General features: G+C 34.7%; 1 protein-coding gene across 41 annotated transcripts in view; it reads left to right on the forward strand.

The window, feature by feature from the left end:
- CHL1 (cell adhesion molecule L1 like) overlaps positions 1–17,556 on the forward strand; it is a 200,645-nt gene that overhangs the window by 131,148 nt on the left and 51,941 nt on the right. For 23 of the 41 annotated variants that reach the window (XM_035276117.3, XM_078351502.1, XM_078351491.1 and 20 more), the window contains 6 exons: positions 1,374–1,496; positions 3,104–3,274; positions 4,191–4,238; positions 5,781–5,901; positions 11,749–11,933; positions 16,935–17,066. In XM_035276117.3, coding sequence (XP_035132008.2) covers positions 1,374–1,496; positions 3,104–3,274; positions 4,191–4,238; positions 5,781–5,901; positions 11,749–11,933; positions 16,935–17,066 — 780 coding nt within the window. The remainder of the gene's footprint in view (positions 1–1,373; positions 1,497–3,103; positions 3,275–4,190; positions 4,239–5,780; positions 5,902–11,748; positions 11,934–16,934; positions 17,067–17,556) is intronic. The other 18 variants (XM_002758566.6, XM_078351509.1, XM_078351495.1 and 15 more) reach the window with 1 other exon arrangement.

A 17,556-nucleotide genomic window follows, 5' to 3' on the forward strand; every position in this document is an offset into this window, starting at 1 on the left:
GAAAAATGTTTCCAGTGACTTTCTAAAAGAAATCTCATAGAAGGAGTTGAGCAGGAGGGAATCCACTAAAGGACTGTCACATGGCTGAATGTATAAAGAGAACCAAAAAAAAAAAAAAAAAGAGAGAGAACCAAAGTCTGCCTTCTGAAATTGCACAGGCAATGTAATAACCACACTGCCCCCTGCAATGTTAAGCTTTGAAAGGTTCTTGAATTTAGACAAAAAGCAATTCACTGTAACCAGCTGGTGCATCCATAAGAGAAATGTCAGCAAATTCCCTCAACCTCTAAAGGCATGGGTGGGGGTTAAGGGGCTGTAGGACAAATTTATAAAAAGCACAAAGCTTCTAAAGAAGAAATTTTACAGTAAATGAGTAAACCTTTAGATTTCTAAGAACAATGGAAATCGACTGTGAATCACAATTTAAGAATGAAATATAAAAATAGAATACCTCCTAATGAATTTCATCAAGTCGGGACTGTTACAAATACCTTCCTAACATCTGTCTCCTCCACAAAAGCCTGTGTAATTCTCTAATGCAAATTCCCCCAACAAAAGTTGAAAGGGATCAATATAATGTTCAGGCAGAATACATTTTGAATATCCTTATAAATATCAATGCTTTCATAGAAATATTAAACTTTGGTGTTGGATTTCAAATTCTGCACAATTCTGATTTATATTCTGATTATAACTGCATTGCTTTTTTAAGAAATTGATTCCAGTGTGGGGAGGAAACAATAGATTGAAATATTGGCAAGTCTTATTTCCTACTTCAATTCCATTTCATTTAAGTTTTTACTTACTGGGAGTAATTTCAATGTGGATGGCTCTTTTTGCAACTTAAAGTGGTCAAATTTGGCTTTTCATTGCATTCTTACCATTTTCTCCATATGGGCTTTGAATTTTTTATTTAGTGTGGTTAATGCTCTGAATGGAATATTTGCCAATCACATTCAAGACCTTCCCAATAAAGCAAGAGACAGAGAATATATAACTGCCCAAAGTGAAATCAGTGTTTGGAAAAAAAGATTTCACGTCTGTCAAAGCTAAAGCATGCAAATCCTGTGACTCTGGATTTATGTCTCTGCTCAGAGAAATATGTACAACTATATTATTGCCTTATTGTTGTCATATAATCGAAACATTATTGTCTGGGGTTTCAAAAGGCAGAAATATTTTTAAGGTTGTGTAAAGATGCACACCAGTTTCTTAATAGTATTTATCTCTGCAGAGGAAGTGTAAGAACCAGGATCTGTGGCACAGAATTTATTAAAATTGCTCAATTTTGAAGAAAAGAATGCATTAATATATTTGTTGTTATAGTCAAAGTTAATTTTAAAATAACACATTAAAATGATTTTTTATGCCAGGTGTTCCAAAATTCCCAAAAGAAAATATTGACCCTCTTGAAGTGGAGGAGGGAGATCCAATTGTCCTCCCATGCAATCCTCCCAAAGGCCTCCCACCTTTACACATTTATTGGATGAATATTGGTAAGTAATGCTCTGTTCCATCAAAAAAGGGGGGCATTTTCATTTTATCCATCATATCAATAACATAATGAATCCAAAGATATATAAAAACAAAGCCCTCTTAATTATTTTCATATTTGAAAAGGAGAGGCTACTGATATGATAAAGTTTGTCTATGAAGAAAACACTTTCTTTATTTTAAACAGTGCACTTGTCTTTGGAATATAGATCATGTGAAAGCTGAGGATGGCATGTGTCTGCGTTGCTAGCTTCATCTTTCTATTTTAGTAATGTCCTACCTGCTAAATGCAGTGCCCCACTGAGAAATTAGTATTAACTTTGTGCTTAATTTTCCAAAAGCTTTACTGATTCTGATCTGAAATTCTAGCCTTGCAAGGTCTACTGCTAGAATATGCCTTAACAGTGCTCCCTACGTGTTTTCTCACTGTGAACCATTGAGAAAAAATGCTATTTGTACAGCACTCAAAAGAAAGCAAATAAAGCTACTCTTGGGTACAGCCAATTGTTCCAGCCTTCAGTTCCCATAGAACCTTCCAGACTGCATCCAGAACAGTGAGATTAATATCACAGATAAAACTACTGAAGAGCTTTTTTTTTCTTTTAAAATCATGTTTTAAATAAATGTGATCTCAGAAAATACAAATAATAATTAGTTAATTGTTTGCATTGATCAGTTAATTGTCTGCATTAGCCAATGAAGACTGATAGAGCAGAGGTAGAGGCTGAGATGGTAAACAGTGTGGGTAACCCCCCATATAGGCACCAAGGAAGGAGAGCTAAGCAGAATCCTGGCACAATTAGTGCCTAAAGAATATCTCAGTTTATAGTCTTACTACTCAGTTATTTCCTTCTATATAATCCTTTATATATAATCATATATTAGTTTATAGAATTAGGGCTTGAAGAATATCTCAGTTTACAGTGTTACTACTCAGTTATTTCCCTTTATATAAACCTTCATGCCTTGGTTACCTAATGGGAGTGGACCCCCTACTGCACAGGGCCCACCTCCTGGCCTCGATGACCTAATGGAGGTGGACCCCTTGCTGCACATATTCCACCTCCTAGCCTATGTGACCTAATGGGGGTGGATCCCTTTTTTTATTGCTCACAACCCTATCATTATCCTTAAAGATGACTTCACTCACTACCCTGCCCTCTAACCTATACCTAATACATACAGATGCTTATGGACATTCGGGGCCTCACCTGTCTCCACTTATAGGTGGCATGCGCCCCTCCCCAAGCCCAGCTGTGCTTTCTTTGTATTTCTGTGTCCTGTCTCTTTATTTCTTGGATCCTGCACCTCAGAATAGCATAAGGGACACCCCATGATCCTGTGGGGCCTTTAGCCCTATAAAACAGAGTACCACTGTTTGTCTACCAGTAGCCTTCTTTGGTTAATGGTAAAAAGTATGCTCCCAGGGGTTTTGTGGCTTTTTTTTCCTTTTTCCTCATTGTTCCTATAGTAAGATCAGACTTGAGAGGAATTAGAAGAGCAAACAAGAAAAATTAAATGAAATAATAATGTAAAAGAAAAGAAAATGAACAAAGAAGATGGGGCACAATAAGGGTCATCTTTTCAATGGCAAGAAATCTCTTTTTAGAATTGGAACACATCGAACAAGATGAAAGAGTATACATGAGCCAAAAGGGAGATCTATACTTCGCAAACGTGGAAGAAAAAGACAGTCGGAATGATTACTGTTGCTTTGCTGCATTTCCAAGATTAAGGACTATTGTACAGAAAATGCCAATGAAACTAACAGTTAACAGTTGTAAGTCCAAATAATTTATTGTTTCATCATGTATGCTGAATGCAAATTTGTCCGTAATTTCCTTCTGGCTGAAGCCATTTAAAACTGGGTTGATATTTTCCATCATTGTTTAGTTCAACTCTAGAGACTTCTTCCAGATGAAATAGACATCTGCAGCTGCAGATCCACAGTAGCTCTGTCTCTCACAGCCAGAAAATCAAATCTCAATTCACAGGACAAATGTATTTCATCTGACGTCTGCAGGATCTAGTCATACTCAGTGGGCAAAATATGCGATGAAATTCCAGTGTTTTCTAAGCTAATCTTCAGCATTGATTCACTGTGATCATGGATAAACTGGCAGAATGAAAATGGGGGAGAAAACAACAGAGGCAAAAGCAAAAAGAATTTTTATCACCAAATTGGCAAACTTACTTGAATTGCTCCATTCCCTACTCGATCTGCAGATGCCAGTCTGGGTTCCCAAATGGGAAAAGTAATTAGAGGGAGGAAGAACCATAAGATTCAAAGGGAAGAGATAATCCCCAACAGTTTGCTGATGAATAATTGGCCCTGATATAGTTTAACATTGGCATTACCATTTTATCGTTTAATTTAGTCCATGATTTTTTTCATTTTTATGTGTAGTTATGCCATGCCAGGGCTTCACTATATCATTCTTTTGGTAGCCTCAATTCTCTTTAATGGAGCTATAACTTGAATCTTCTCCACCTGGATTCCTCTGCAATAATTCAAGATTAAACTCACTATAATTTTTTTCTATGTAAAACTATATCCCCAAAGGCAGTGTTCTAGTGAAGCATGGTTCTACATCATTTTGTAATTTTTCTAAGACAAAACTATGACTTTTCATTCTTTATTGATATCAGCATCTACCATTTTGTTTGTTTTTCCTTCCATTTTTTTTTTGTTTCAGTAAAGCATGCTAATGACTCAAGTTCATCCACAGAAATTGGTTCCAAGGGTAAGTTGAACCCATGGGGAGTGTTGGCATTTGTTTATACCTCATTGTCATCTGATTTTGAATTTTTTTTAATATCCTCATAAGTTTATTACAATACTGATACTAAGGAAAACATGTTAACATAGGGGGTTCTATTAAATATATGCAAAGTGAGTGATCTTTATAAATATATAACTATATAAATATAATGAAATACATATATATAATAAAATGAATAGATAGATAGAGATATTCAATGGAGTAATTATTTTGGGTCTCCCAAAATGTCTCTTCTGGTTTATAAGGTTGATACTTTTGCACAAAGAAAAAAAAAGAGAAATGGTTAACTGTCAAAGCAGTAGAGAACGTACTGGGTTTAAGAAGGTTAAGTGGATTTTTTTTCTTGCAAAACTTCTTGGAATATTGGATATGCAACTGTACATTGTGACTTTCTGAGAAAAAAAACCAGTTTGTAGCATTTTTCAAGCTCATGCATCTATGTAATCTTTTTATTACATTTTTCTCCCCATAGAACTTCTACCAGAACTTGTGTTCTCTGGAAAATGCCTGAGTAAATCTTAGTTGTATAGCAGCCTAGTTCTCTATAATGATAAGAGTCATTTACATAACTGCAACAAATATTCTCTGTAAAGTGTGGACCAGTGATATAACTTAGATAATCTTATATATTTGCAACTTCAGTGGAGAAGGATGTGAGCTCCTTTTGAAGAACCGTCAGTTTTAAGGTGGACTGATTCATCCCCAGCATCATTTCCTTTGAGATTAATAACTCAAACATATGCGGTGCTATATCTTCACAGCACTCAATAAAACATCATTGCACATAGTACATGTTCAACAATTATTTTTCAAAAAGTAAACGCAAAGTATAGAGGACTGTCTACCGCTTAAGCGGCTTTGAAGATGAAAGTCTCCTAATTTGCCGCTGTATTTGAAAAGTATTTTCTTAAGAAAATAAGTGGGACATTTCAATATGCTAGTAGTAAGGATGCTTGCTAATCATTTCCTAAAACAGTCTTTCTCTTTCAGGAACTGAGACTATAGGTAGAGTTGCTGAAAGAGCTTGACAAACTCACAGATGCCTACTATCTACTACAGCCTTCCTCAGTGAGAATTTCTGGGTACAGGAGTGAGGAAGCTGTTTTTAGCAGAAAACTTATTAAATCCTTAGGCAATTTAAATTAAGTAAAAACATAAACATAAAGCCATTGCACATGACTGGACATGATTAAAGTATAGAATATAAAATCATAGACTTTCATTTAATTTAAGGACTTCTGTTTGAGCTTCTGAATTAGAAGATATGGTATAAATAATAACATTTATAAAATGTGGCAGTGCTACACTCAGTAAAGACATCTGAGGGACAACCCATGCTTCATGGTAAGAAAGAAGAGGAATCTATTTCAATGGAAATATGTTGAAATGTGTATATGAATACCACATACACATTCATATGTGTCAGATTTTATGTTTTAAGAAAGATTTAGTGTCACAGAATTTTAATTAATTTGAAAATAATCTGACTTTTCTATTTTGTAGCAAATTCAATCAAGCAAAGAAAACCCAGACTGCTGTTGCCTCCCACTGAGAGTGGCAGTGAGTCTTCAATTACCATCCTCAAAGGGGAAACCTTGCTGCTTGAGTGTTTTGCTGAAGGCTTGTGAGTAACCTGACTTCCACTTGTGACTTTGTCCATCCAGTTGTGTAAAAAATAAGGCATCAAGCACGTTAAGTCTGTGCTTGCATAGACATTTTAAAAATCATTTCCTTAAAAAAGATATATTCTGCCAGGCACTGCAGATACTCTGCTCAGGCCACCTGTTTGTTTGTTTGTTTGTTTGTTTGTTTGTTTGTTTGTTTTTTAATATACATCTTTCTTTCTTATTTTTATTTTTTATTATTATACTTTAAGTTCTGAGGTACATGTACAGAATGTGCAGGTTTGTTAACTTAGGTATACACTTGCTGTGGTGTATGCTGCACCTATCAACCCATCATCTACATTAGGTATTTCTCCTAATGCTAGCCTTCCCCTAGCCCCTCAACCCCCAACAGGCACCAGTGTGTGACGTTCCCTTCCCTGTGTCCATGTGTTCTCACTGTTCAGAACCCACTTATGAGTGAGAAAATGAGGTCTGTTCTTGTGTTAGTTTGCTGAAAATGATGGTTTCCAGCTTGATCCATGTCCCTGCAAAGGGCATGAACTTACCATTTTTTATGGCTGCATAGTATTCTATGGTGTATATGAGCCACATTTTCTTTATCCAGTCTGTTATTGATGAGCATTTGGGTTGGTTCCAAGTCTTTATTATTGTGAACAGTGCCACAATAAACATAGGTGTGCATGTGTCTTTATAGTAGAATGACTTATTATCCTTTGAATATTTTATTATCCTTTGGATATATAGCCAGTAATGGGATTGCTGGGTCAAATTGTATTTCTACTTTTAGAACTTTGAGAAATTGCCACACTGTCTTCTACAATGGTTGAACTAATTTACACTCCCACCAGCAGTGGAAAACCATTCCTATTTCTCCACATCCTGTCCAGCATCTGTTGTTTCCTGACTTTTTAATGATTACTATTTTAACTGGAGTGAGATGGTATCTCAGCGTGGTTTTGATTTGTATTTCTCTAATGATCAGTGATGAATGAGCTTTTTTTCATGTGTTTGTTGGCAGCATAAGTGCCTTCTTTTGAGAAGTATCTTCATATCCTTCACTCACTTTTTTATGGGGTTACTTTTTTCTTGTTAAAAAAAAAATAAATTCTCCCAGGCACTGCTGATATTCTACTCAGGACTGTTATCCCAACTACTCAAGAGGCTGAAGCAGGAAGATTGCTTGAGCCCAGGAGTTTGAGGCTGCAGTGAGCTGTGATTATGCCATTGCACTAAAGCCTGGATAACAGAGCAAGACCTCGTGTAAAAAAAATTAAATTAATATAATTAAATAAATAAATCCTTTTGTTACATGTCTGGAGGAAAGAATTTATACTTCACTCTACAGACTTAAGGCAGTAACTGAGGTTCATAAAATTAGATCTCTCTGTCAATTTGTGATATTGTGAATTGATGAGATTGATGACAACATTCTCCTTAGCTAAGTTTAAGAAGCATGAGGTTGTTGATAGTCAGCCCCTCACTCTTGGTGCCTGGTTTTCTCACTCTGCTATATACTATCTTGCCTTACTCCTGTTTACTATGTTACTTAACTAAATCTGCTCCTTTTTCAGGTTCCAAGGAGCCCTACTTACCTATTTTTATCTGCTGCCCTTTGCACACATGGAGGTCCAGACCATGTAATTTAAGAGAGTTTTACATCAAAATTTAATTAACTGAACTTTCTTTATACCTGAAAAAACAATGCACTTCTTTAAATCCTCCAAGAAAACCCTAAGAGACCTCACTTGGTCACCTCTTAAAACTGTTCTGTATTAACTACTGTTAAGTACATGTGAACAGGGACCATCTTATTTAATATTTAATCATACATCTTTTCCTGTTTTTACCACTATCCTTCTGAACTTATGGTCTTTTCCTACCATTGAGACTACCTTGGGAAAATGCATTCCATCTTCCTAGCACTTGAGTTTACTCATTTGAAATATAATCTTTGTAACCTAAGGGCTTTGGGGAGTCTAGTTAGTGGAGTAGAATTTGAAATTTTAAAAATCATATTCATTCATAATTTAGAGTACATTCTGAATGACCGGTTTAGAAATGGAGTAGATTTTAATGGTTTTACAACCCCTAAGCTTTATACATTTCTATTTTCATTCACCAAAAATATCAAAGTTACTTGTCTGTCTTAAACTCCCAATGTATATTTACATACATTAGTTAGAAGTACTATGATACACACTCTGTTCAGAATGTTTGGTCTGTGTATTGTTTTAGAAGATGAAAGTCTTACTTTGAGTTTGAATTAAAATGGCAACCACCTGCTTTACTAGTTGTATTTGTATGTATTTATAGTGGTAGAAATTAAATTCTTGCAGAGTTCATCACTATTGTGAGTTGACCCTTTGGGCAGGATAATTATTTCAGTAATTCTTTTTTTTTTTTCTTATTTCCCACAAATACCATAATTGACCTCTTGTATTGACTAGCAACTGCACAGAATGTCTTTAAGGTAATGAAAGTCTCTCGTGTGCTTTTTAGAAAATGAAGAGACATGAAGGAATATATAAAAATAGAGTGTGTGAAAATACATGTTGTTGTTAGGATATGAAAATTCCTGATGCACTGTCCTAAATATTTTCACCTGAAGTAGTTTCTTCTTACTCATACTGGTTTGTGTTGGGTAATCCTATCTGATCTGGGTCCTCTTTCAGAAGAACATGATACATTTTTGAAAAGTTCTTTAGGGTCCTTTAAATAAAACTTTTTCTACAAAGTTTTCAAACCATTAACCTTCTACAGTAACAAAAATAATTATAATTAAGATATTGCACTATTATTTTGTGTCAAGCACTATATTTGGGTCTTTGAAAACTAGTCTAATTGTTTAATACATTTTACTTAAAAGAATAAAGTAAAATGATTATTAATGTCAGGTGAATGTGAGATATAATTTATCTCAAGACAGGTCTATATCTTGGCAAGAATTTCCAGCTATATTCTTGCCAATGTTTTTTATCTCCCTTTGTTTTAAATGTAAGGAACATTTACTAACAGCATTTGAACAAATGTGTTTTGAGGGAAAATATAATGCTTAATCTCTTTTTGTACATCACATACATTAGTTCATTTTATCCACACCACGTTTCATGGCTTTTGTTATTCCCACTTGCAGGGTAGGTAAATGAAGTCTAGAGAGTTAAATTCAGTTCTCCAAGTTTATTATATGCTGAAGCTGGGATTCCACCCTGTCTGTCCCCAAAACCCTAAAGAATCTTTAAATTGAACTTACTTCACCATAATATTTGAACAAAATGAACTGTTTGGTTCAGTTAAAGGGGGAAGAAACAAACAGGTAAAGAATGGCACTGCATCTGAACCTAAAGAAGTTGCATATAGTAGATATTTCAGTAAATGGTTAATAATAATGAAAACATTAATAGTATTAATTCAAACAGGAGAACTTTCAAAGGAATACTCATATCAAGGGGCTTAGATTCTATAGATTCTGTGGGTAATGTGGAGATTGGGAAAAGTTAAAATGATGTTTTGACTCATTATGAGAAATAGTTTTCTACTCTTCAGGAGAGGCACAGGCAGGGAAACCTATCTTCAGGTAAAAAGTACATTCCTATACCACTTCACACTCACTCATTCCTTATAAAGTGGCCATAGGTGGACTCATCTGTACTGCTCAAAATGTTTTTGTTTCTGTTTTGTAAATTTATGAGTTTAAAATAGGTATGATTTTTTTCACAAGATACTACTTTATAAATAGAGAAATATACAAATAAAAGTTGGCCAGACAAGGGCCTGAAAAAGATTGAGATTATGAGATAGTGTATGTTTATGTACAAAAAGGTTTTAAGCAATATATTTTCTCTCAAAACACTGCTCAATTGCTGTTAGTAAATGTTCTTTAAATTTATTTTTTTTTAAAGGCAGGGGTATAAAAAAATTTGTCAAGAATAGAGCTGGAAATTTTTGCCGTGGTACAGACCTATCCTGATATTAAATTCTATCTCATTTTCACAAAATATTTAGAGATAGTTATTTTACTTTATTCTTTCAAGTAAGTGATATTAGAAATTTAGACTAGTTTTCAAAGACCCAAAGACCGGGGAGTCCAGGAGAGTTTGCTGAAAATTAGTTGCTTGCTCTATTAAAGGATGAACTCATAAAAAATTCGTGTTTTAAGGGAACTGAGTTCCAGAGCAGCCTGTAACTTGGCAAATTGTCATTTTGACAGATGGAGTGAAAAGCCAGCAGTTAGGAGACTTGGGTCATGCATCCTGTTAGGTGGTGTGCTCAGAAAGCCAACAGCTAATATACCCTCACAGCTGTCTGACCAGCATCATTACTGTTTCCTACACAAGAGTGCCATGTACTCTTTGCCTGGTAAAATATAAGATAATTGTTCCAGGCCACAAGGCAGGTTACTACTTGAGCCTTGAAAGAAGAGGGGAAAGAGTAGGTAAATGTAGATTTAAGAGCCTTCATCTTTACCTCCAATTTTTTCCATAAATAACTGAATTATTTTAACCCCAACTTATCAACACAAATAATTTGAGAATATTGACACACAGGATTTCAAGGAATTGCTCAATTGTTACATAGTAACTAATGGGCAGTTTGACAGAAAGCATATATTCTAAGACTATGGAGTTAGGAAGGGCATGATTGAAAAGCACAAAATAATAGAACACACTGAAAAAAGAACAAGTTTAAAGTAGACAAAATTAAGTTTTAGTGTATCATTTATTACTCCAGTGACCTTAAGACATTTTCTTGATGCTTCAGACTCCTTACTGTTAAATGATTACAATAATGCCCATAGTCAGAATGTACCCAATAATGTACTGCTATGAATAATATTAAGAAATCTGGAGAGGAAAAATGTAGCATCAATAAAATTAGCAGAATTGTTTATTCCACTCACTATCAGATCTTGACTGGGGAAGAGAAAAAAATTATCCTTCAGTTAGAATCAACCCTTTACAGTTTCCACATAATTTTTAAATCAAATGAGTCACAGAGGATATGACTTCTGTACTTCTCTGTTTTTCAGGAGGAGAGGTTTTTCTTAAATGCAGCTACCTTGACTCCCCAGTCCTATTTTCCTCCTTACTAAGATGGGGAAAGTTATCCTATTGGTGTGTAACAAGTTGGTTTTGTTTTGTCTTTACTTTCCTGTTTGTTGTGATTGGGTGAGCTAATCTTTTGAAGGCGCTAAGCAAGAGAATCTTTCATTCATTCCTCCTTTCCTCTACTGGCCACAAGAGTGAGAACGTGATCCTGGAGGCAGAATCCGTGCTATAGACTACAGTTTGCCCTAGAATAGGCTGTTCGTGGGTCTAACCAACATGTTTAGCTTTCACACAGAAGCCACATCTCCAGTATCAGCATCATAGAATTAGAGGGGAAACTTCTCTCTGCAACTGTTAGGACCTACTTTATTGTTTTATACAAACATGCAGGAAGGAGGGCTGTTATCGCTGGCTGCCTCAAAACCACCCAGGGGGAGATTTTCACACTTGGAAAATATCTTGGTAATATTATTTCATTAGACTCCAATTATTTATCCTTCATCCAGCCACACTTAGTCAGTACTTACATGTCGTTAACCCCTGTAATAGAGGAGAGAGAAGATTTCCAAGGAGGTAGACCATTAGAGGAACTTTCAATGAAGTATACTTGCTTCAATGCCAGTGTTCACCATTGAAGGTGGTGTGTGTGTCTGTCCACTGGTAAGGGTGATGTCATTCAGTGGAATATGAGCACATATGTAAAAGCAACTGGATAAAGGATGTGTCCTGAGGTTTTCATTGTATTTTACTTTCCACTTTTAAAAGATGTTTCTTTATTTATTTCATTATTTTTTGCAGGCCAACTCCACAGGTTGATTGGAACAAAATTGGTGGTGACTTACCAAAGGGGAGAGAAACAAAAGAAAATTATGGCAAGACTTTGAAGATAGAGAATGTCTCCTACCAGGACAAAGGAAATTATCGCTGCACAGCCAGCAATTTTTTGGGAACGGCCACTCATGATTTTCATGTTATAGTAGAAGGTACGTTCCCTATGTTGGTCTATTTTTCTGCTTTTCAAAAAAGTTACTCTATACATAGTGGGCCTTGCCTCTAAATCATATATGTTAAAATAGGTCAACAATTTCAACTTTTAACTGTAGTGTGGGCCCTGAATTATATTATACTTCTATTAAGCAGGTTTGTCATTTACCCTCCAAAATGACACAGAAGGGACAAATGACAAGAAAAGATCTCATGTTAGGGATTAAACACAGACCATTTACATGATTTATTCAAATAGTCATTAAAGCTAGTCTCCCATGTTGTCATAGTGTGATAAATGATTTTCATTGTAATATACATGTACACTTCACAATATAAAACCATAAAAGCAGCAGCAAGGATTATGATGAAAGAAAGTATTAAAATGGGCCTGGAAGAAAGCTTGCACTTTGCTTCATAATCCCGCAATTAAATTGCTGTGCCCTTCTCCATTTATTTCACTCTCTCTACCCAGTCTCTTCACCAAAGAAATGGAATTAGGCAAATTGTTGTGTTAGCTGTCTACTAGATATAACATTTTTGTAATCCATGTCGGGCTCAGATGATAAATTCAGTATGTTACTTACAGGCAAAAAAGAAAAGACTGTATGCTATAATATTAATTCTCTCAAAAAGTGCAAAACATTATATTCAAGTCATCTTCTCTCTATAAATTCAGAGATATTGATCAATCAAGATTGTATTGGCATTTGTTACATTTATAGGAATAAGTAGACAAAGATGACGTCATTTAAATGTGGAATGTAGTTATTGAGGCTGTGCCTGGTTGGCTGATGTGAAGGTTGTCTAGTCCTCTGAATGTGATTGATACAGATTATTTTCTGTGTATCCAATCACATTGAGGCCTTCTATCTACAGTTTAATTGACTGTATTGATCAAATTAATGGAATGATTACTGCATTTGTACTTATTTAGTGCAGTGTGAGCTTAATGATTGAAAGGAATTATTCTTTTTAGACTACAATTTAGTGGACTATTGCTCTGGGGCACTCATTAATATTCCAATAAAGTTCACCTCTTAAAGCTTCAGTTTGCACAAGTAACACCTAAGTGATATCTGTTGTTTCAATTAACGGAAAAAAAAAATGACTGAGACACAAATTCCCCTCCCAAGTAAATGTTAAGATAGTGGATTTATTCACCCATTTGAAATAACACTATTTCCAAGCCTTTACCGTAAGGTGTATTAATATTTAAGGTAGGCAGAATAGAAAACCAAAGTTGAAAATTTAATTTTTTTTGACTTGACGAAGGCAAAACCTATATAGAAGAAAGTCCAATACTATGCATTAACATCAACATCTGCCAAACAGTGATATATTCCTCTGACATTAAATAATTCACAAAGAAATTCAGAGTAAACAAGTTTGAAAGATTTATTTTATCTATATTTTTAGTCATCATTTGATGTTTCTGTGTCATTTGGCTACATCGTGCAACAGGGGTATTCTTCTATAACCCTCTCTTCCCCTCCCCAGCACACACACACCCAGGAACCAGACATATCTAATTGTTAGCTTCTCCTCCAAGTTGCTGACTATTAGAAACCCTTCCAGATGGCTGGAACACAGCTACGGTAGCTGAATATTTTAACAATCTGGCCACATTTTTCTTGACTATAAAACCAAACCTTTCAAAAGAATTGCAAGGGTTGCAAAAAAAAGAAACCAAAGATGTAAAATTAATTATGCAATTTAAAATGTTGACTCTAGGACTCCAAAGGAATATAGATTTCCTGAACAAATTGTTCTCACTACTCATAAAACAGCTATTAGCACTATTGAGATGTAAATAATGTTTTTATGAGGAACATTCAATCCTCTCCCTTTAGTAAGAAACTATTAATGTACCTTCAGTTGTATGTTTTTGAAGTTTCTCTTTACCCATGCAAGTGAAAAGCATATTGAGCTTAAGAAGTCTTTCTTTCTTTTTCTAAAGTGTGAAAGCAGTAAATAAAAACTTGGTTAATCATCTGGATGAGCTCACATTTATTACATTTTTTTCTGCCTTCCTGCCCCCTTTCCTTTTCCTTTTTTGTCACTTTTTTAGAATCCCAAATTAAATAACAACGATTTGCTATATGGGAAAATAGCAATGCTGTTATGTATTTTGAAAATCTACTCCATTCTGAAAACATCCATTGTACTTAAGTAAAATCATGAATTGGATTGGATTCTTTCTGTATGTGCTATGTCTTTCTTATTACTAAACATATTCAAATCCTGAGAGCTTGTAATTTAGGTTACAACATCCTAAATATGAAATCAGACTGCACTTCAAATCCTATAACATGTATGAGCAAAAGCAGCCAGGTTGTCTTAACTAGGTGCAACTATATATTCTAGATATCTAGGATATGAATAATTACATGTTCAATAAAAAGAGATATATTAGAGTGACATGTGAAACATTCTACATCCAGAAATCAAAATATAATCACAATCACATTTTAATATATTATTAAAAATAAGCTCCCACCAATAATTTTTATGTTGTCAACTTTTGAATTATTTAAAGCTTTTGAATTTTAGTTAGTGAAATACAAAAGCACTTATACATAATTATAGATCCATAATATAATCCAAAATGTTTTTGCATTTTCAAACGTTGTTACAAAGTCAAATGCAATTAAGTCATTAATATACTTGAGAAATCCTTGTTTTCAAATAACAAATCTATTTTTTAAATGTTGCAATTAAATCCAATTTTTGTTGAACCTAACAATTTTTGATTTATTAAAATATATATTTTAATAGGAACCTGTGATGAAGCAGTTTTACTAAAAATCACCACTGTGTTGTATGTTTTATAGGTACCAAGTTTGTTTTATTTTGTTTTTTTCCGTAGTGGTAAGCATCTCTATTTAGCTTGCTTATTATATAATCCCAGTGTTCAGACATTTGCATCTCTGTTTCCAGCAACACAATTGTATTTACAATTATGAGAATATGCATAAAGTTTCAACATAAGCAATTTTCACCCACCATATATCTTAGGATAATAGATGAAAGAATGGGATTCAATGAGGATGGTTTTTTCCCTCAGAATTTTTTGTTTTAAGGCTCAAGAAGTAGCTATTTCTGAACAGGACAAGCTTGAAGTCTCTCTCAATATTACATGGTTCAGGACCGGCTTACTTCTGTAGGACAACCGGATGAAAACTATCAAAGTAAACGTTCAAGCAATTATAAAGAAAGCTTGTAAAGAGGGTTTAGGTAAAGTACAGTGATGAAGCCTAGTGAATGTTCAGAACTTCTTGAGTCAGTTGATAAATATTGGGGGAGCTTGGATTTGGAAGCATAAATTGAGTTGGCCTTCTTTCCTATCTTTGGTACAAATTCATAAGATAACACTGAATTAGAAACAAAATCACATGGCTTCAAGGTCTTAATGTTGCTCATCCATAGCTGCTGTGTATATATCTATGCAATGGCAAGAACAGGAACTGGAGCTTCCTTTGCTGGTGGCCCTGGGCAAGTTAGGCAATTTCTCCAAAGCTCAGCCTCTCTGTCTATAAGGTGAAAGGGATGAATGAGGTGATAATTTGGGACCCCTTTCAGTAATAGTAATATTACTAATAGTCCTATAACTTCATGAATGGTAGTTTTGTAATATAAATATGATATACCATAATGTTCATGTACATGGAATATTTTTCTCTAACTTAACAGATATATAATTTTATATTGGTTATATGAAAATACCAGAAAAAGTAAGGATATCATCAAAAAATGCAAAATAGGAAAAATAAACCTTCACCTCAGAAAGGAATCAGCAGTTCATAATTTTAAACCAAGTGACTAAATATTTACAGGTAGTACAGCTTATGAATACAGATATTTAACTTGGAATTTAACAATTAAGTCCACACCCTGTGGAATAATTACAAAGTTACTTATCTTACTTGGACTTGAACTTGTCAGGGTTAGTTGTGTACTTTTTTTTCTTCTGGTGAACTAACAGGTATTTTATTTTTATATACTCCTCTTTTCCTCCTTTACTTAGAAAAATTTTAATAATATTTTTCATTGTACACATACATGAATCTTTGAAGACTTTTCTTTTTGATGAAAAATGGAAATCAAAATATCTTTGGGGAAATAACCAAACTACACTTGATGTAGTAGCAGGAGTTGCTACCTGCACTTCTGTGCAATTTTCTCTGAAATCAAATTATGCAAACCGTCCACACTTTTATCTAAACCTTTTATTTACTCCTGGCATAACAATATTCATGAAGTTATAAACCATGGCAATAATGTTTGAAGTCAAGTAAGATGTCTCATTTATTTCTGACATACTCTGCAGTATTGTAATATTAGAACACTGGGATAAAGAAAGATACAAGTAATTTAAAGGTACCTTTTGCTCCATTGTTTCAACTACAGAAAGCTAAACGCTGCTTTTGGGATTCTCTCTCTCCCCTCTTATAAATGAATCTGTAGGAAATAATATTTTTCAAATTGATTTTATATATATATGTATATAAAGGCTATAAGATCACTAATACATATTCAAAATAAGCATTAAACATTTTAATTAGTTTTTTTAAAATTCTTAAAATATAATTATTGTGATCCATCTTTTTTAGATGCCATGCCGCAGCTTGAAAATAACCTGTAGTCAGCTCTAAATAAACTCACCATCTGCTTATTCTTCTCTCACTTTTTCCTAGTGGGGTAGCTACTTGTATAGCTAAATAAAGTGGTTGTATAACTATTTTTAGTATGTTGATTTATTATACATGCTGAGTCCAGAGGAAACACAAACACACAAGTGCATGCACACACACACACACCATACCACACAAAAGCAACTCCCACCTTGCTTTGCAGAACAAGTTTAGCAAAAAGAGCTACTATGAAACCCTTTGTAGTGTCTGCTCTCTGAACAAAAACATTAAGACATACAGGCCTTAACATTTTTGGACTTTTTGACGTAGATAACATCTCTCATGAGCTCTTCACTTTATGTCCAGAGCCTCCTCGATGGACAAAGAAGCCTCAGAGTGCTGTGTATAGCACCGGGAGCAATGGCATCTTGTTATGTGAGGCTGAAGGAGAACCTCAACCCACAATCAAGTGGAGAGTCAATGGCTCCCCAATTGACAGTAAGTTTAAAAACGCATTGCAATGCAATGCTGAAGGCCCTGGTTTGATGGGATTAATGACAATCAGACGTGTGTAAAAAAATAAAGCTGGTAAATGATTGGATTAGCAGGATAGGTATGACCAGCAGATCAGAAATTGATTCTTCCTAAGCAATTTGGTTGTTGAGACTTGATATTCATGGAAGAGCTATAGATAATGTTTATACTGGTTGGGCCCTTTTATAAGTTATACGTAAGAATTAAGATTTTTAACTTGTAAAAAGACAATTGAATGAGAAGGAGGATGCATGCAAGGAAAAAAGCCAATTATTGTTCCTCTCCCTGAGAAGAAACAGAACAGCTGAGGGCACAGGTTGGAAGTCAGGACCTCCCTTAGGCTCAGGCAACAGCAACACCTGTCCTGGGCTCTGTCCTTTAAGGGACTTGCTCTGGCCAACCTCTGGTCCTGCTTGTCTCCATGATTTGAAAGCATCCTCAGGGAAAAGGAGGC

Source organism: Callithrix jacchus, chromosome 15 (assembly GCF_049354715.1).
Source record: "Callithrix jacchus isolate 240 chromosome 15, calJac240_pri, whole genome shotgun sequence".
Classification (NCBI taxonomy): domain Eukaryota; kingdom Metazoa; phylum Chordata; class Mammalia; order Primates; family Cebidae; genus Callithrix; species Callithrix jacchus.